This window comes from Mus pahari, chromosome 10 (assembly GCF_900095145.1).
Source record: "Mus pahari chromosome 10, PAHARI_EIJ_v1.1, whole genome shotgun sequence".
Classification (NCBI taxonomy): domain Eukaryota; kingdom Metazoa; phylum Chordata; class Mammalia; order Rodentia; family Muridae; genus Mus; species Mus pahari.
In genome coordinates, this window is record NC_034599.1 from 10,052,254 (window position 1) to 10,073,341 (window position 21,088).

The following is a 21,088-nucleotide window of genomic DNA, read 5'->3' on the forward strand; positions in this document are numbered from 1 at the left end:
GCACACAGTGACCCCCTCCAGCACACAGTGACACCCCCAGCATACAGTGATACCCTCTAGCACACAGTGATACCCCCAGCACACAGTGACACCCTCCCAGCACACAGTAACACCCTCCAGCACACAGTAACACTCTCCAGCACACAGTAACAACCCCCAGTTCACAGTGACACCCTCCAGCACACAGTGACACCCTCCAGCACAGTCTCCACACACTATTCAGTCCGCTGACACCCTCCAGCACACAGCTGAACAGAACCACAAACACCTAGACAACAGTGCCTTCTTCTGAAGAGGAGGAGGAAGGGAGCCACAGGGACAGCACCTTCTCCCGTGCTTGCTACCTCTAGGTGGACAAAGGTTTTCCTCATAGGGAAAAAATGTGGCGTGCAAGATGAAACAAAACCAGCTCACCTAGGAGCTATGCACGCACACCAGGAACAGCACCAAATAAGAGGTCTCTATAAGCTATTCTATGTCCTGTTCCACACATGACCCCCTACACACACACACACACACACACACACACACACACACACACACACACCAGGAACAGCACCAAATAAGAGGTCTCTATAACCTATTCTATGTCCTGTTCCACACATGACCCCCTACACACACACACACACACACACACACACACACACACACACACACACCAGGAACCCCACCAAACAAGAAGTTTCTAGAACCAGAAGGTCCTGCATATGACCCTCTCCACGCACACATACACCAGGAGCCCCACCAAACAAGAGGTCTCTAGAACCTTCTATTCTATGTCCTGCTGGTTTTCTTTCTGTTCAAATCTATGCATTCTGCTCCTTTGCTTTTCTTCCACAAAGTTCAACCTAAGTACGTTCTTATTCTAACAATTTGAATCCCAGAGATCCTGAAGTACTGAGCAACACTACCCGGGCCCTGTGTGGTAGGCAGCCAGGGAGAATCTTAGCCAGCTTGGCAGGATTACTCAGTTCTGGTTGTGTGCACTTTCAGTGAACAAGTTGACACTGTTTGGAGCCCAGTGGGCCTCTGAGGCGTCACATCCTCTGCCATCACCAAGGACTTTAATAAGCAAATCCCGCCAAACTTGTAAGTCTTTGTAGGAAAACAGAACCATGGGCAGGAAGCAGAGGGGCCGAAGGACCAAATGTCATCCAAAATGTAAGCATCAAGGCCCCCTGAGATCGAAACCTGTCTCCAGAAGCCGACGTCCAGGTAACCCACACACTATCCCGGCTTAAAGGCATTTAGAAAATACACCTACGATAAGGGCTGAAAGGCAAGCATTTTCCAGGAAAAAAGGAGGCAGGGAATAGGGGCACAGGCCCGGGATTCGTCTCCTGAGGTCCCCAAGCAGGAGACTTGGAGAAGGTGAGACCTCATCCCCCAGCCCGGCTACCTAAGGCTAGCACCAGTGGGTCCCCTGCACTGTCAGGGGCCGTCACGGGCCGAGGTTCCACTTTTCTGTCTGCCACAAATGTCATGTTCCAAGAAAGTTCAACCAGCTCCCCCTTGGAAAGTTTACGCTTCCTCCCCGGAACCAGATTCTTTCCAAGGCACTGCCAACAGGCCAGGGAAAGCCGGATCCTACCCCTGATTTGTGCAAGAACCTTGTTTGGGGAGAACAAAGAAGGATCAGGGCGGAAAGGCCCGAGCCTCCGGGCCGGGGCGAGTCCTGGGGTCCAGGCTGGGCGCCCCGCGCGCCTTTGTCTGCGCCAGAGCAGCGGCACCCGCCAAGCCTCCAGCTCCTTCGGGGACCGGGACCTGCCAGCCACACGGGAAAGGCCAGTCCCGCGTCAGGGGCCCGCACGCGTACCCGAGTCCTCGGCCTCCCGTGGGAATCCCCCACGGGGGTACTGGGCACTCGGAGGGTGGTACGGAACCGAATTCTGCTTTTTGTCTTGTTGAACCTTCTGGGTCCTTCACGAGACACTCTGAGGCCCCAGCGCAAATCTGGTTCACCAAGTCCCCACATCTGGAGCGGAGCTGATGTCAGCCTGGGCTCTCGGGAGCAGACGCGGAGACCTCTCGGCCCAGTCAGGGGGAGCCCTCCCCGACCCCCCGGCTTGATCTGGTTACCTCTCAGCACAGGCTCGCAAGGTCCCCGGCGCGACTTTGCCCTCCGCATGGGGCGATCATGGGACGATCCTGGCTTGGGCAACGCGGCGGCCGGGGAATGGCGGCAGGGGGATGGCGGCTGGGAGGCGCGGCGAAGGGAGCCTCTGCACTCGGGCAGCAGAGAGATGCCCCGTTCCCCTTCCAGTCCCACCCACCCCACCCCGCCGCCGGGTCCCTGGGCGCCCCGCGCTCCCAGTCGCCAGCGTGCTACCCCGGAGGGTCGCTGGTCTGATCCCTGTAACCCTACACTCCACCCCGCCCCGGCCCCGGTCGCGGGGCCCTAGAGCCCGTCCACAGTTTCCCGTCGCCCCTCCCGGGATTTCGGAAACTGCCAGGACTCAGGCTGACGTGTCTCCCTGAGACCAAAGAGGGAGACTGGCTCCCTTGTTTTTGTCCCCTATCGTGTTTGAATTCCTGCCACACTCACCATTTCTGTCTGAATGCCTTGGAATCCTTTGCTGGAATATGCCTCCGAACTCCAGGCTAGGTTTGGTTTAGGACCAACTTTTCTTCTAAGTGGAATTTCCAGGTGAAAGCGATCCCCAGGCCCTAGTACTTCCATCAGGTGGGGCGTTCAGGATAGGAGGGGCTATGATGTGCTCCACTGAGGAGCAGAACAGCTAAACAGACCTGCCTTACAGCCTTAAATGTTCAATGGCTTCCTAGGACAGTACATCCTGTGGCCATAACCCGCAGGCCGCTATCTGCTCAAGCAGAAGCAAAGAATTTGAAGTGTTGGGACAGTGTCTGTGACTCTGCCCCGCCTTGGAAATCAGACTTTTTCCCTAAGCAACACTCCTTACCCAGCCCTCTGTGAGGTTACACTCACTGCCTTCTGAAGCCATGTTCTAGGACCCTTCTGGTCTGTCTTCTGAGAGCAGAGGTCAGTGGCTGCTGCCCAAGCCCCTACTTGGAGGGTTAGGGCATATCAAGGTTTCTGATGGTCGGCTCCCCTTTTCTCCCTTCTTACCCAGCCATGGGGGCAGGCGTCATGTCTGGCTTGTGCCAACTCCCTAAACTCACCTGCTCACAGCTTCACCCCCAGTGTTCCATCCAGATTCCATGACAGCCCTCTGATTTCTCAGACAGAGTCCCAATTGTAGTTGCTGAACTTATTTCCCAAGCTCAGGCTTCATTTAAAGTCGCCTGCCTTTGTAGAACACACAAAGCCAGGACGTGTGCACAGAAAAGAACAGGTCAGTAGATCCTCTCTGGTTAAGAGTCTGGGCAGGAGAGAGAAGAGACCAACAAGCTCTGTGTAGAGGGGGAAGGGGCAGAGATCCGATGGGCAGGAAAAGGAAGCACTGGGCAAGCAAGCAGCAGTGCAGCCTGGAGGGAATTGGCAAGGTTTCTCACCAAGGGTGCTTGGCAAGAGCGGATAAATGGGCAAAGAGTTTTCACTGCAAAGGAGGAGACAACACAAGTAAGTGGACAGTCACAAAGTACAGGGCTGGGAAGGACTGAACAGTCAGTGTGCACAGCTTCCACTTGGCTAGTGCAGAAACTCCCACCCAGCTGTGCAACGACTCCCCTCACGGCACAGAACAAGTGCAAAGCCAAGGGTGGGAACCCATTTGCTTCCTACCACACAGCATCAATGCTGAGGGCCAGCTCAGCGGACTCTGTGCCCTACAGGCATCGAGGGGTCAGCTGCTTCACTGATTCATCTGGGATGTGACAAACTATAGCTATGGAGAAGAGGTAATGACTGGACTGGTAATGTATTCCCCCAGAAGGGAGCAAAACTGACCAGTTACAAGCACCAACTCTAGAATACAAACAAGTCACACATCACAGCTTAGTTTGGTATCCTAATGACCTTGGACAAGTTACCAAATGTCTCTAAACCTCAGCATCCTCCTAAGCGAAGGGACCAAACTAGCACCACATCATACAAAGAAGTGTAAAGTGTTCTAGCTAGTCTTAACTGTCAGCTTGACACAGCCTTGAGGCATCTGACAAAGGAGTCTCAACTGAGGGACTGTCCAAATCAGATTGGCTTATGGGCATGTCTGTGTGAGAGTTGATCTAAGAGCTCAGCCCACTGTGGGCAGTACCATTCCCTAGGCAATTAGTCCCATCTGTATTATAAAGTTAGCTAAGCATGGCCTGTGGGGCAGCTAGCAAGCAGCATCCTCTATGGTTACTGCTGTACTTCTGTGACTATGAAGTGAGTTCCTCTGTCAGAGAAACAGCAAGCCAACCGCTTTTAGATTCCTGCTTTATGTCCCTTGGTGGTCTGTCACCTTAAGATGAAATAAATTCTTTCCTCCTCTATGCTGCTTTTGGTCAGGAGATTTATCACAGCAACAAAAGGAAACCAAACCATATGGACTCAGTAAATTTATGTTACAAATATAAAGTAGAATGTACATTAAGCATGTATCTGCTGATGTTTCAATTAGCCTCCCAGAAGCCCTGTGAGATGGACAATTTTAGACACTTGCGGGAAGCAATGAGGTATGAGCTTGGAGGGGGAGGGGATATCATTTCTCTGGTGATATCCAACAGGAAAGATCACAAAATTTTGAAGTGAGGTTTTTCTCTTTTCTCTAAGAAGGCTGTCCTGGCGGAGGGTAGGGGCAAGCAACAGATTTGTGGCCTGAGGCACAGGAAAGGGCCCTTCTGGGAAGACTGTGTCATAAACACAGTTGAAAGACTGGTATGAGGAAAATGTTAAGTGACTTACTATCTTCTGGGGGGGGGAAGTTGGGGACAAAGGTGTAGAGAAAAGAGAAAGATGGGACCGTATGAACCATCCTATGGGAAGAAAGCATGCTTGCAAATGAAGCAAGGTCGAGGAAGAGGTAGGGGAAGCAAAGGGCATGGGGAAGCCCAAAGGCTGTCTTCCATCCAGCGCTGACCTCCAACCCAGTGTGCATCTCTATGCACAGCCTGTAGGCATTAGAGTCCTCTGAGCTCATCAGGTGCATCTCACCTGCATTCCTCAGACTGACTCCAAGTGGCTGGATCCATGGCAGCCTAGGTCCATGGCAGCCTAAGCAGGAAGCCCAGCTGGAGGCCAACCCCCTTGACCCTGCGTCTCAACCCACTCAAGTGCTAATAATGTCTACCTTGAATGTGGAAAGTGAATATCCTTCTAGTGAAATGTATCTGAATCTATTGCTCAGAACTATGGGGTGAAGGAAGACGATCCGGCTCCCACAAGGCTGTTTCTGTAACGTTTCAAAGAATGTTTACTTGAAGGTTCCAATGTTCCATTTGAGCCAAATAGAAATAAGATATAATGATGATGGTGACAATGATGATGATGAGTTCCTGGTGCTACAAGTATAGACTGGCAGAGGCAGGAGGATCACAGCAAGTTCTAGTCTCACATAGAGAATACTAGGCCAGCCATGATGACTACTAAGACCCTGCCTAAAAAATTTGTCTTAAGTAGCAAGCAAAGAAGTGGTTCATACCTGTGCTTCTGGGGCGGGGGGAGGGGCAGATCTATATCCTCACACTGAATGTCAACATCCATTCTAACCTGACTCAAGTTTTCATTTGCTAATTGCCAGGGAAAGTGATTGATGGGCCCATGTGAGTGCTTTCTGGGACCAAACAGGATCAATATTGGATACTGCCAATAGACTACGGGCAGAGGTGGTAAAGTGAGTTACTAGGGGATCCACATAGAGAGTGACTACAGTTTTAGGGTGGCTCCAGAGCTCTAGCCCAAGTTCTTCCAGAGTTTGGAGGGTAACATGGAGGTAACATATCAATTTCTGCATCTTAGGAACTTAGCAAGAGTCTCCCTTTCCTCCAGAATTTCAAGATACCAAGGACATCCAATACTTTATTAGCATACAAATCCATCCATCCACACACACTCAGCTCCCATCTGAACACACAGGCCATGTCTTTATTGGCATGTGCCTTATTAAATGGATACCAAGTAGCCAAAGAAAGAGGCCCAAGCTTGCCAGGGAAGGAAGGATGACAGCAGAAGGCAAATCTACAGATTTGACCGTGAGAGGAATCACAGAGGCTCCTTTAGGATGTCACTTCAGCTTGTAGGTCACAGTTAATGACTGTTAAAACAATCAGGCAGCCTTGATTTAAATGACTTCTTCTGCTTGTGGAAGAATGGTTTTAAAGTCTGAGTTCCATGGTACTTTCCAAAGTGTGATTTTGAACCACAGTAAGTAGGAATTTGAATTCCCCATAAACATCGCAGCATAGATGTTAGAACTCACAGTGAGTCCCTCGGATGCTCACTGGGTGGTGGAGCTCTCCAGATTCTTTCACAAGCACTGGCTACACCAGAGCTGTAACTGCTAAAGGTGAAGAATGATGCTGTGTCACAGCAGAAGTCACAGGCGCCGTTGAGGCACAGAGTGGACGTGCACAAAGGACTGCAAGGGACCGAGGACTGACAGTGGCTCTCTGTTACTGCTCTGCTTGCTGGTGGGGTTGTTCTTGTTTTAGGTAGCTCTGGACATCCTGTGCTCAGTGTGTAGCTAAGGCTCACCTGAACTCATGGTGATACTGCCACAGGTTCTCAGATGTCAGGGTTACAGGTATGCTCGGCTACACTTGACTGAGGGGAGGATATTCCAGACAAAGTCACAGACACATTAGCATCGGAACTGATGGACCAATGTACACTAGCATCTTCTTATTTGTAATTTCATTTTCTGTAGTTTAAGTGCACCTAATCAACAGCATTCCAAAACTATTACATGGCAAATTCTCGGAATAAAACTCCATAAGCTTTATGAGTACCCTTGTGTGAGTCTTATGATCTCACAGCTCTCCTCTGTCCAGTGTGTCCATTCAGCATCCATTTCCTACCATTCGTATGTAAATACAAGGCGTTGTGAACAAGACAGAGCAATATATTGTATAACTGTGTGGTTTAGTTACTATTACTAATTTCTTGGCAGGTGTATTATATAACTTAAATTAGGCATGTGTGTGTTTGTGTGTGTGTGTGTATATATATATATATATATATATATATATATATATATATATATATATATATATATATATGAGAAACCATATTACATATAGATACATGAATTACTTCTCTCATTCCCATAACCTGACAAGACATAATTAAAGAGAGAAAGCATTATTTTAGCTCACAGCACTACCTGTGGGAAGGCATGCCAACAGGAATGCAGGGCTGCTTGGTTGCATCTGGACAGTCGGAGCGGTAGAGAAAGGGGCTTCCAGCCTTTGCCTGGCGTAATCTCTCCCTCTTCTATTTATTGAGAATTCTAGACCATGAGATGGTGCCACCCACATTGCACCTTCACTTCCTCTGGGGAAAGCCCTGACAAACACAGACAAAGGCTATGCTTCCTCAATGCCCTGTGTGTTCTTAATCTGCTAAAGCTGACAACATAAACTGACTGTCACAATAGGAGGCTGGCACCCACAGGCAGGCACGGCAGATACCTTTCAGGATAAGGGCACTACCCTGCTCTCCACAGACAAAAAGCACCCCCCCAAGCTTTTCATTCACTCTTCCATTTCATAAAGACAAGAGTTTGTCTTTCCTTCCTTAGCTTGTTTCCGATTGTAAAGTCATATTCTTGAGTAAGACTTACATCATGCATGCCTCCTCTAAAGAGCCAGGCACATGCCCCCCCCCTTCTTGTGACTTGTTGATGGCACCATGATTCAGGGATTGATGCCTGAGAGGTTTTAGGTACTGAGTGAGGAGGAAGAGGCAGAGAAGGTCCTTTACCACTGCCAGACTCATTCCTGTGGAAGAAGGAAAGCAGGAGAGAGGGAAGGAGCAGGAGAGAGGAGAGTGGACAGATAGCCAGGGTGAGATATCTTTGGCATTCTGGAAACTGTGCCCAAGGATGAGAAAGCTGCTCCTAAAAAAAATTCCATAACAGAGTCTGCCCACCGCTTCAGTGAGCACCCACCACAAGCAAAACAACTTGGAGAAGAATCTCAAAGCTTACAGTTCGCCATGAATGGAAGTCAAGGCAGGAACTCAGGGCAGGAACCTGGAGGCAGGAGCTGATGCAGAAGCCATGGAGGAGCGCTGCTCACCAGCTTGCTTCCCATGGCTTTCTCAGCCTGCTTTCTTATATACCTCAGGACCCAGGGGTGACCACTGGGTTCAGTCTCCCACGTCAGTCTTTAATCACAAACATGCTCACAGGTCCATCCAATGGAGATAGTTAGGAAACTGAGGATGGCCGGAGCTTGTGCCAGCTGACAGAAAACCAACCAGCACAGAGTCCATCAAATGGAACTCTGCTCCCATATGAAATCCGATGAAGGACGTCGGGATAGACAAATGGCCAGGCTTTACACTGACCACCACACCAGGGAGCTTGGCTCACTAAGTTATGGCTCTGAGACCTGTTTGTCTGGGTGCTTTCAGCTTTACACCCCCGGTGACACACTGGTCTCTTGTCTTGTCAGCTTCTCCTGGGGGTGTTATTGCCTAATATTCACTAAGCATGTAATCGGAGCCATTAAAATGTGAGAGACAGAGAAGACAAGATCATGGCCGGAGAAAATGTATTTATACCACAGAAGTAATGGGAAAGAGTAAAGGGTATTTTATTCTGAAAACTGGCTACAAACACAGACCTTGGGGGTGGGTGAAGATGCTGAACAGAACACGTACCTGTGAATATAAAGATATAAAGAATTTGGCAAAGTAACCATTCAGGCGATTGGGCGCTGGAATTTTAGGTTATTCTGATTCTCATTGAGACTATCACTAACAGACACCTTGGGACCACTGGAAGTTCGGGATAAATTTCTCTGATTTATGACTTAGCGTGAGGTTTCTCAGCCTTCAGCACGGACAGTAGGCTGATAGCTTTTGCTATGGGATAGTGCTCTGTGCCTTGCCAGTGGGCAGGCAGTAGCAGCCACCTCTCGATGCCTGGTTGAGAAAACAGAGGGCTAGAGAGACCAGTCCGCATTTGAGAGCACTTGCTGCTATTGCAGAATACCAAGGTTCAGTTCCCAGCACCCACATAGTGGCTTACAACCACGTATAACTCCAATTCCAGGGAATCCACCCTCTTCTGGATCTGTAGGCACTGCACAAGCGTGGTGGTGCACATATATACATGGAAGCAAAACTCCCACACACGTAAAGTAAAGAGTTTCTTTAAAGAAAGAAAACAAGCAAACAAAAGATCTCTCGACGTTGCTAAGTGTACCTCAGGGCTGATATTACTGAGTTGGTTAATTAATTGACACAGTTCAATAGAAAGAGGCCTGTGGGCCTCTCTCCATATTGACCTTTCCTTGAGGGAAAGCAAGCTTAGTCACTTCTGCCCTGTGATCGTATCTCACATGCAGAGAACAACAGCCATTGTCATCTTTCCATGAAATAAACATTTTTTTTGTTTCATTCCTTATGCAGATACCCATTTTTTTGTATATAAAACTGAAAGCACACACAAGTTTCTAAAAACATCAAGACAGACAGCCCTGAAGGAGGCATAACACTTGGGCACCTGTGGTCGATTCTCGCAAAGGCCAAAAAGGAAAGCTTGAACTTGAGGAGAAAGGTTGGCTGGGGGATGTGGCCCAGGTGGTAAAGTGCTCCCTTAGCATGTAAGAACCCGTGGGTTTGAGCTCCACCACCACATAAAACCAGGCATGGTGACACACAGCTGCAATTCAAGCCCTCAGAAGAAAAGAGGCCCAAAGAGGATTTCAAAGTCATTCTCAGTGTCCTGGTGTTTCCATCAAGTTGACTCAAACAAGAGACCTTTTCCTTGATTGAGAGAATGTCTTTGTAAGATTGGCCTGTGGGCAAGTCTGTGGGGGGGTCTGGTCTTGGTGACTGATGTGGGTGGGCTCAGCTCACTGTGGGTGGGGCCAGCTCTGGGCAGGTGGTCTTGGGGTAAATAAAAAAGCAGGGCAAGTGAGCCCTGGGGGGGGGGCACCCCGTGAGCTGCACTCCTCTACGGCATCTGCTCCGCTCCTGCCTTGAGTTCCTGCCCCGACCTCCCTCAGTGATGGAGAGTGACCTGGTAGTTATGAGCTGAAATAAGACCTTTCCTCCCAAAGGTGCTTTTGGTCATGGTGTTTCATCACAGCAATAGAAATCCTAACCAAGACATTTAACTTTCATAGTTTGAGGATAGGCTTGGTTACGTGAGATCCTTTAAGAGAGGAAAGAAAAAAAATGCCGACCAGCCAACAGTAGACCTTTCTCATTTCCTGGTGGGCAGCAACAGTGAGCCAGGCACTAGCTGGTCTCAAACACTAGTTCTCAGCAGCAGAACATACGGAAGCCTCCCCTATTGCCAAACCAAACTGATGCTTCACCTCGGCCCCCAAGCAGCTGGGGCTCTACTCCCTGACTCCTTCCTCTGCCGTCAAGAACCAGTCATAAATTAGTTCCTGATAAGGAGGAACCTGCAANTAGATGGGGGGGGGGGGAGCTGCTGTCCAGAGCTTTAAAAGGGTTTTAAAAGCAGGCAATGGCATTTCTGCTAGGTGGCCAGTGACAATATGCAAGGTAAGTCTGAGGGCTCAAAGGTTACAAGAAGAAGAGCATTAAAGAGAAATAAATATTCAGATACATTTGGTGTTGAAATAAACACATGTCTGTACTCTGGGGATGGATGCTCATCTCCAGAAATCCTGCTGCAGCAGACAGCAAGAGACAGGCTTGCCAGCACTGAACATCTGTTTCCCCCATTTTGCCAAAGAACATTCTTTTTAAAATCCCCTTTCATAATTTGACCTGCTCCACTTCCTGGCAGGGAGTCCTAGGAAGGCATCCAACTTAGGATGGAAAGGGAAGGAAAGGAGTAGGGCAGGGAGAGGAGCCTGGCCCGAGCAAGCAAGTGGGGGCTAAGCAACGAGAGGAGGATGGTCAGGGAAGGGCGGGGGAGCAAGGGCAGCAGGCAGGCAGCGAGTCAGCCTAACTGTGTCCGTCCGCACGGTTAAACAGGGCACAAGCCTGACACACCATCAGGGCACGATCGGGAAAGAGCAAGAGTGTGCCCCAAAACTGTGCTCATAGCACCCTAGAAAAGACCAGGCCAGTCATTCACATTCCTTGACAGCCTGCTCGCCACCTGGGCCACCGCCATCGTGTGCTTAACAAATGGTGCAGTTCCCATGGAGGCACACTCCGGTTTAACATCCAAGAACAAGTGACCACCGTCCTATTCATTCCTTCTGGAAACTTCTACATTGCAGAGGAAAGGCTCTTTCCTTCCCTCTGTATGCTTATCCCATAATTCCATATTCTTCCCTTGTTCCCACTCATCTTCTGGAATATGTGGCCTTCTCAGCCCATTGTTTCTCCCAGCTGGGATTGTCACCTCCTAAGCAAGAGGCCCCATCACTTTGTGAACAAATCTGGGGGCGGGGCAAGGATTCCTTTTATCCCTGCTGAGCCCACACTCTGCCCTCCACCACACTCCAGCAGTGGAATCCCCCCAAACCCTGAAGTTCTCTTTTTTGCCCCCCCACACACAGTGTCAGCATCACCCACAGTGAGCTGAGCCCTGAGTGAGTTCTGGGCCCTGTGCTGAAACAGAGGAATCTTAGAGGTGGTTCTGTACTGTTGCTTTACACCCTGCCATAGAAAATCCCTCTAGAGCACACTGACTATTGTTGGATGGTCTACAGTACAGCTCTGAACAACTGCCACTTACAATTGTGTCCTGAACAGCCACATACGACCAGGCTCCTTGCTAGGTACAGCCATCCCTGCCCCATATTTGGAAGAAGGGGCTTCAGGACCAACACCCCAAATCTATGATGCCCAAGACCCAAGCTCCTAAAGTAAAATGGTGTGATTGGCAGCTAACCTGTACCTGTCCTCCCTCGTAAACTTCAAATCATGCCTGGGTGGCTCACAACATCTGACACTGGCCAACACTGGCACACACTGTGTTGTTTGGGGAATAATGAAAACACTGGCACAAGTTAGGTACAGGCACAGTAAAAAATAAAATAAAATAAAATAAAATAAAATAAAATAAAATGAAATAAAATAAAATAAAAATCTGCCCACAAGTGATTGAGTCCACACATATGGAATTGATGAGTAGAGGGGGTATGTGCATGTGTGTCTGTGTGTGTGTGTGTGTGTGTGTGTGTGTGCTGTTGTTGTTGTTGTTGTTGTTGTTGCTGTTGCTGTTGTTGTGGCTGTTGTTGTTTTATCCAACTGTTACCTGAATCTTCCCCAAAGATTAAGATGCATTCCTCACCCCAGGAAACTAAGATTGGCTGCAGACATCAAGGATTATTTATCTGTCTAACCTTCTGACTAGCTCAGCAGTCTTGGGCAAATACTTCCATTTCTCTGAGCCTCCGGTTTCTTCTCCATAAAATGGAAATGTCTTAATGGGCTTTACTGAGTTGGTCTGAGGAAGAAAGGGCTGCTATGGCCAGAAAGATAAATCACCAGAAACCAGGCTGCTCAGTGTGGGCAACAGTGATCATGTGGAGTCCTCTGTGATTGTTCTGTTGGAACCCAGACGCTGGACCACACCCTGTGGGAGGGTGAGGTTTCCTGTGAAGGGAACTGAATTTTCCACTGTCAATCATTCTGAGAAAAAGTTCATCGGGAGTAAAATCTTCCTCCCTCCCTCCCTCCCTCCCTCCCTCCCTCCCTCCCTCTCAGAAGCTCTGTCTGATGCCTCCAAGGAGGACAGCTGGACAGACAGGCTTCCAAGGGGTGGAGATAGCTGGGGTGGATCCAGGGGTGGAGTTGGAGGAGAGCTTGGAGCTAGGCAGATGGCCAAGTGGATCTCAAACCCCAGGATGAGTTGGGTTTCTGCTGTTATCAGGAAGACCAGACCCTTCCTGAGACTTTGAGGGGACCCGGGGTACCAAATATGCACAGAACACAGGGTAATGTGAACTACCCAGGCACTCAGCTAACCAAGACCAAGGCTCTAAGTCTAAATGTGAACAGGGACACTAAGGGCCATTGCCAACATTGAATGACCATCAGTTTTTGCAGGAGAGAGGACATGGACTGTTCAGCATGATGCTAACTGGCTTTCTGACCTCTAGGCATGATGCTGTTACAATGGTCAGCATCTTCTTCTGAAGATTTAAACATTAAACTGGAGGGTAACTTGTAAGGAAGCCACGGTTCCTCAAGTCATGTGGCCTGATGAATTCTTGGAAACTGTTGTTTTGGGGATACCAACATGGGGGTATGACTTAAATCCCACTCTGGCGAGCTCTTATGACTCCCTTGTATGAATAACAAGAGTTTAAAGACCCATTCCTTCTCTTTGTTCATCTGCTACAAATGGAACAGATTAAACCAGATCTGTGAAGCATTTTTCCCAGAACAGATCTGTGCATGATTTCTCCAGCCTCCACACACTTTCTTGACAGAGTGGGGAAGGGTGGCAAGCGACAGTATCATTCAATGTATATATTATTCTATGTGTATGTACAAAATTAAATGTTTACAATTCGGAGATCATTCAGAAAGTGTCTAAGTACCTGCCGGAGACCAGGAAGTGTTGCTAATGTGAGTTGCTGCTGTCAATAGCTGAGTTTAGGTATTGCTCGCCACTATGGCCCGAGGTCAGTTCTATTACTATCTTACTGCATCAGCTAAGGTTCAAGGTTCAAGACTGAAGGGAATTTGAAGAAGGGACGACTTAGAGACTGCAGTGGTCAAGGCTAAGGAAAAGCACAGAGTTAGAAGGAATCACCCATGTGGGGGCTGTTCCCATCTGTATGATAGCTAATTTGAAAGTCTGTCTTGGTTGGATTAAGAGACACTTCCCAGTATCTCCAGCCCCATCCCATGCGTATCCAGAACCCCTCATTAGCCCAGGCTAGGTAGAAGCCTAGAAATGCAAAGAGACATTCTCCAAGGCACAGAACAGGTTGGGAAGGGTGGTGAGTAGCTTTGGAAATATGTTTGAAAATAGCTGGCACATGACCTTACAGATTATGAAATGTGGGTAGGAATGAACCTGCCCAAGATCAGAAGGCATGTAAGATGTAAGCTAATATCCAAACCTACACAGTATGTCTCTGGTCCACACTCTTAGCCTCTAAGACACACTGCCTAGAATTTGTTAAGATTCTTGTCACCCAGTATACCACTTTCTCTCTCTGCTCTGCCCACCCATTCTGATAAAATGCCCCTGCCCACTCTCAGCCAGCCCAGTCTCCAGCCTGCTTGCTGCTGGGATGGCAGTGGATTGAGGATCCAGCTGTAGAGTCCACGAGGAAGGCTGTGTGCCACTTCCGGCTGTGCCTCCTCCTTTCTGTCTCCCTGCACTGTGGAATCCGTGTCAGTTCCTTCTGACCACTCTGGTGGAACCGCCCTGAGGAGCCAGAGCATTGAGAAGCTGCCTCCACCTGTCAAGGACTGCTGATGTTTGCTGGATCCTGTTTCCGAATTTTCATGTTGTCCTCTGTGAGAGCAGCCTACCTAACAAAGAAGCCAAGCTTGTGTGTGGCCAAAGTGAGACTCAAGCCACAGTCTGAGCAACAGCTAGTGGCCATCTGTGTATGAGATGCCCTGGTCTTCCTGTACCAAATTAAACTGTACTATCGAGCTCACCTTCCGTGAGATGATGAGGCTGTTTCCCAGCTGGGTATGAGGGAAAGAGTGCTTTTCGCTTCAGACAGGATTGTCAAGAGTGAGCGCCCCTAGCACTCCTGAATCACTTCTTTGTTAGATGGACACAGAGAATCCAGTGGAGTTTATGACCCCCTACACATAGTGATGCCAAGGGAGGAGAGCAATCTGGCTTTAGAACCTTCTACCATCCCAATGCTAAATCACAAGCCAGAAACAGGACTCTGCTACATTATGCCCCTAGCATTGGGGCATACAAACACACAGGCACTTATACAGAGCTCCAAATGTGTTCCTCATCTGAGAGAGATTCTGTGGTAAATAAACATTAATTTCCTATTTTAAGAAGTTACACAAATGCTATCTTGCCCCCCCTCAACTGGTCCCACACATCCTGCCTGGATATAGCAGGCAAGAATAGCACAAGAAAACCCTTTCTCATGACCCACGGGGGAGTTAGTACCGATGGCTCCCAGGAAGCCCTGTCTCAGGAACCTCGTCTCCTGCCCTCCCAGGGTGTTCACCAGACCTGAGCAGGCAACAGCAAGGGAGCTCATTCGGGGTTCCCGAGCAAGAAGCCACCACACAGGACAAGCAATCAGGAAACAGAGAATGGGCGACAGCTTGCTTTGGGTACCAAGGGGCTCTTCACTGTGTCCAGATTTTTTTCTAAAATAAGTATATATTCCTACAGGCCAGCACATTAGAGTCTAAAAATGTCAGTTTGAAAGATACAGAATAAACTGGATAATCCCAAGGAATGAATAAAGAAGACAGCGAGTAGATCCCAGATCAAGAATCTAGTTCCCTCTGTCACTCCATTGTCTCAGGATGAGGGTGTAGTCCTTCACGGTGGAAGACATGTCGGCTGAGTGGTCTGCTTACATCTCAGCTGTGGAGACGAAGGGGGGCTCACCCAGCTTCCTCCTCTTTCCCTTTGCGTTCAGTCAGAGACCCCACTCACAGGATAGTGGTGGACTATCTACCTTCAGGGCAATTCTGAAGTTAATCAATCCTTAAGTTAATCCATCATCCCTAGAAATCTTAAAATATTCTCACAGACACATCTAATGCCCTAAGTATCTCTTAATCCAATCAAGAGGACAATAAAAATGAAGACTCACATGACCGAGTCATCACCCTCAGCGGTATCTCATGATACTTCTGCATCCGGTGGAGATTAATTAGAGATCTAGAGCCACCAGAAAAAGGAAGCCCCACCTGGTGGCTCCTCCTCCCCACACCTACTCAATACACAGTTAAAGATTTGTATGTGATCAGCACTGTTGCAAAGATGAAAGGACAGCCATCTCTGCCTGCAAAATGTGTAGTGATGTCAACTTTGGATACACTCTGGACAGTACAAAACAAAAATGCAAAACAACTTTGATTATATGGGTCTCCCTCCCCTCCAAGGATTTTATTGCAGCAATCCAAGAATATGAACTGATTTCAGGATTTGAAATGATCTTGATGTTAGTGTTCAGTCAAGGCCAAGAACTGTTACATGGTGATTTGAATGAGAGTGGCTCCCATAGATTCCTGTATCTGAATGGTTAACTTGTTGGTGGAACTGTTCCTGGAGGATTAGGAGGTGTGGCCTTGTTGGAGCTGGTATGCCACTGGAGGTAGATGTTGAGGTTTCAAAAGCCCATCCTAGTCTCTCTGTCTCCTTTTCCCTGAACTCCCTCTGTCTCCTGGTTGTGGATCAGATGTAAGCCCTCAGTTACTGCTTCAGTACCATGTCTGCTGCTATCCCCTTGATATAATCATGGACTCAACAGTTTCCCTCTGAAACTGTTAAGTGCAGTACACTCTTTCTTCTTAGTCGCCTTGGTCAAGGTGCCTCTTCACAGCAATAGAAAAATAACTAAGGTGTCCTAGGAGGTATGGCACATAGAAACAGTTGAAAGATGGATCTGAGGTACAGGGGAGAGAGGAGTAGAAGGATGCAGGCAGAGAGAACTAAGGGGATTCTGGAGCTGGCCAACATAACTAGAATGCTGTAGCGGATGGGAGGATGTGTATCTGAGAGCCCTCTTGGGCTTAGTCTACAGGAGAGCCACTTTGAGGTAACTAAGCAAAGTGCTGTAGTTTACATGTGCAAAGTTCCTACAGTTTCATATATGTACACTTGGTCCCACTGGTGCTGTTTTGGAATGTTATAGGGGTGGAGCCTCACTGGAGGAACTGTTATTGTGCCTTCAAGTCTGATAACCTGGGACCATTTCCTGTCTGTTCTCTGCTTCTTCACCCTGGTCATATCCCATGACTGTCCTACCATCATCAACTGCAACCTTTCTCAGACTCTGGCATAGGATAGTTCCAAATCCCACACACTCTTTCTACTCTCTCCCACAAAGAGCTATCTAACTTACCTAAAGGAAGGCTACAGAAAGGCAATTTCCCTCCACGGAAAACAGTACCACAACAGGGGAGAGGGTGCCTGGAATCGCCATCATCCCAGCCTTCCATGTAACATTCCTTTTTCTGTTGCCTTTACAAAAACTCATGTTTGGGTGACTAAATTTCATTGCATATCAGAGAAACCTGCTTTCTGCAACAGTGAGAATAACTCTTAACTTGTTAGCAGATTTCTATACAATTTCAGAGGTTGAATTGACTTCCAGTCATATGCTAAAACGTAGTGGGCCTGTCAGCAGAGACCTCAGATGCTAAACCATTCCACACACTGCTCTAGGGATAGCGTACTAAATAAGTCATTGGCATCACCACCCCCAACTCAAAGGTATGGACGCTAGATAGGGTAGAGAGACACTTCCAGAAATTAAAACACTTTAGTTCCTAGATGGATCATTTGATAAAAGCAACTCCATCATTCAAGTTTGAGTCTCCTGGGAGGTGTCAAAACTCTTTCTAGGCTAGTTACTACAAGCTGAAAGTTCCTACATGGCTACCAGAGGTGGCCAGCTGTCACAGAAACAACACTATCTTAGAAGCTGGACGCTTTGGATTGGATAAGGCTCCTCTCAATTCCCTGCATCCAACCTGACTTCCGGAAGCTGAGGTCAGTTAACTAAGGTGGTCTGAATGAAAAATATCAGCCACAGGGTCATGTACTTGCACACTTGATCCCCAGCTGGTGGTGCGATCAATAGGGAGGTTGTAGAACCTTTAACAGTGGAGGCTTGCTGAAGGAAATATGTCATCAGGGATGGATTTGGGAGACTACAGCCTTACCCTACTTCTATCTTGCTCTCTGATTCCTTCATGTGGATGGAAGTATGGTCTCTGAGATCCCTGCTCCAGAAGCCTCCTGCCATGCCTCGCCCGACCGTTGCAGACTCCCTATCTAGAACTGTAAGCTCAAATAAATCCTTCCCTAGAGGTTTCTTGGCCACAGTTTTTTATTGCAACAGCAGCAGCAGCAGCAGCAGCAACAACAACAACAAATGAATATAGTCAACAATGGCTGAAGATTATGCCTATTATGGCAATACAATGATGGGGCCTCTCTAAAAAAACATTAACTAAAATCTGGAGGGGCTTTGAGTTGGCCATCACATCCCCACATTAGGAATTAGTATTCCCCAGCTCTTGAAAACAGATGCCGGTGCTTAGGTCCTTCCCACGGCTCGCCCCATGTGCATTTTCAGCCTTCATAATATCCTAGCAAATAAAACCAACCATTTCCTGGAGTTCTGTTGGCTATTATTGAACTGGAGGAAAAGGCTGTGGGAACCTTCAATTTGTAGTCAAGTGATTCCATGTGAAAATGCAGAGCCAATGCTTGCAATTGGCAACTGAAGAGGAGACAGCCTTGTGTGACTGAACCCCGCACTAAGTCCGGTAAGAAACTGCAGGATTGAATCAGATGTTGGGACAACCAGGTGATATCTGCGTAGGTTAGGAAAACTCCTTGGTGAGGAAAGTCTATCGGATGAGTGTCAACAATGGGGTGGTGGGGAGAGACATATTTTCCTCCAGCTTCTCTCTACATCTTGGTATACTCTAGTCAGGGCGGAACCTCTGCACCAGACAGCACAGCTGTGAGGCAAGCTCACTGTTATAGGACGGGTGTTTTCCCTGCTGGGCCTAACCACGTGCCAGAAACTGCCATGCCCCTCCCCAAAGGAGAAACAAGAACTCCCACAGACCTGAATCATGTGGAAGAGTCACGAAGACTCTTCCAGTGAGCAGTTCTGTCAGGGAGGGCAAACCCAGGTAGATGTCGGGAACTCAACTAGCCTAGAGCATGAACATATCCATCGGACACCTCCAGCTTCCAGCCCCTCACAGCAGCTTAGGAGATCTGAAGCAGAAGACCCCACAGGGTGTAATCAGAACCAATCAATCCGTTTCTGTTGTTTACAAACTGCCCAGCCTTCCAGATGGCTTTTGTTACTGTTACCATTGTTGTTTGCAGTCCAAACAGAAAAGCTGCCTTCATCTCTGCCTGAGAAAACTGGCTTGTCTCTCAGGACAGCTAAAGAAGAAGAAAGGTTATTTTCTTACTCTAAATTAAAGGGGGAAAAGAAGGGCATTTTTATCAGTGTTGACTGCCTGTGTAGGGAGCTGCCCCCCTTTATTAGTGCTTCAGCAGGGCAGTCCAGTCTGTTAATTCCAGAAGGAGATGTGGAGGGGGTCTTCAGAGACACAAACCATCATTTAGACAGACCACTCACAGAGGGACAGCAGGCTTTCTCTGGGCAAGCAGTGGCCGACTTGCTGTTGCTTCTGCCCGGCTCCAGCATGCAGGGGTGAATAGCATCTCCCATACTGTGGCATGGAGCACGGATGACATCTGTGCTAAAGGACACATGGAAACATGACCCAGACCCTTCCCTCTAACAAACCACTTCTGGAAAGTGGCTTACATGGCATTTGCATTTACAAAGAGGCGTCACCATTGTGCTTGGGAGACCAGCTTTGCTCAAGTGTTCCATCTGAGAGTCCGTCTACAGAGATGCAGCAGCCTTACAACCTGTGTGAACCAGTTTTCTGCACAAACCTTCCCCATCTCAGGATGCAGCCTTGGTAACCAGACCTTTTGTTTGTTTGGCTGGTTGTTTTTACTTTTTTTTTTTTTTTTCTCCTTATTCTGGAGACAGGGTCTCATTCTGTAGTCCACACTAGCCTCAAATTCACAGTGATCCTCCTGTCTCAGCGTCTGAAGTGCTGGAATTTCAGCCATGAGTCCCCACGTCTACCCTTCTGACCTATTTTGAATGCAAGGCTCCAGGAAGTGAATATAAGTTGTAGCTTGGATAGAATCTCACTCTCAATGCTATGGTGCACCATAAAAACAGATTATCTCAGGACAAGGCAGTCCCTCTGCACCCAACAGGCACACACACACACACACACACACACACACACACTTCTCTGACTCTGAGAAGGACAATCACTGCTCTGTGGGTAATTTCTCTTCTCTGTTGTTGCTACCTCATCCCCTCAAATCTTTTTATTTCAAGGCAGGGCTCTGAGGTCCATGATAAGAGAACAACCAGAAGAGCCTTGACAAACCAGGCTGCTAGCAACTGAACAAACACAGAGCAAGAGAAAGGGGGCCTGGCCACCAAGTGAGGCTGCCAACAGAGATCCAAGACTGCCCTCTGGTCACACAGGGAAGTCTGTCTCTGTCCCTATCCACAGACCATGCATGCATCTCTAACCACCACAGGCATGGGAAGATGCAAGGTTCCATTCCCAAAGCCTACAGACTAAGTGAACACCAGGGAGAAAGGGTGCCCCTAGGACCTGCAGTTTAATGACCTAACAGGGTCTTTCTCCTATTGTTTACCTGGTAAGACAGACACATACACCAGCAATATCCCGGGCAGGGGTTCAAGATGCTAACAGAAGCCAGATTTGAAAGTCTGCAGTGTTGCAAGTGATCTGAGGCAACACGTGTGAGCCATCCCTAAAATGCTCCAACCAAGGGAGGGCAGTGCCATGAAGAGGCCAATTCCAGAGAATGGAGCCTGCAAGCAGGTATGTCTCCCCGTCTCCTCCACCCACCTTCCAACCCTACTCCCTCTGGAACCTCGTGGCTCTGGGGAGGAATTCTGGTAGTGGGGAGAAAGGGGGAAAGGCCAGACTTACCTAACTCCTCCGGGCTGAAAGATGCAGAAGCGGTGTCCACAAAATCACTCTCTGGGGAAGAAAGAAAGCAGAAAACAAAACAACTGAGTCACTGCAACCATGCATGGCCAGTAAATCGGGAAGTCTGAAGAGCTCAGCTCCCTTAGAAAAGCGCAGGGTTCTCTCGCTCTCTCTAATCCATTGAATGTGTAAAGAAACTTGGGGAACCCTTCCGCGTAGGGGCACTCATCCTGAAGCCCACAGGTGCGCATCAACCTTCACAGGTTGGGATCGCCGCAGCTCCCAGTGAGTGGGGCTGCAACCCCATCATCTGTCCTCAGCCCCTGGCGAGCATTGCTATGTCTGCCAGCCGGGTGCCACATCCCAAAGTTTTTTTCT

At 48.5% G+C, this 21,088-nt stretch overlaps 1 protein-coding gene and 1 pseudogene across 4 annotated transcripts in view; one reads left to right on the forward strand and one right to left on the reverse strand.

Moving 5' to 3' along the window:
• Positions 1-20,762, reverse strand: part of Amotl1 (angiomotin like 1) — an 89,175-nt gene extending 68,413 nt beyond the window's left edge. The window contains exon 1 of one of the 4 annotated variants that reach the window (XM_029543273.1): positions 20,711-20,762. Coding sequence is in view for 1 of the 4 variants with exons in the window: in XM_029543271.1 (XP_029399131.1) it covers positions 2,080-2,128 (49 nt within the window). In the remaining 3 variants the exon portion in view is untranslated. Of the gene's footprint in view, positions 1-1,816; positions 1,832-2,079; positions 2,249-2,545; positions 2,606-20,710 lie in introns of those variants that run through there. The other 3 variants (XM_029543272.1, XM_029543271.1, XM_029543274.1) reach the window with 3 other exon arrangements.
• LOC110327604 overlaps positions 2,127-21,088 on the forward strand; it is a 77,034-nt pseudogene continuing 58,072 nt past the window's right edge.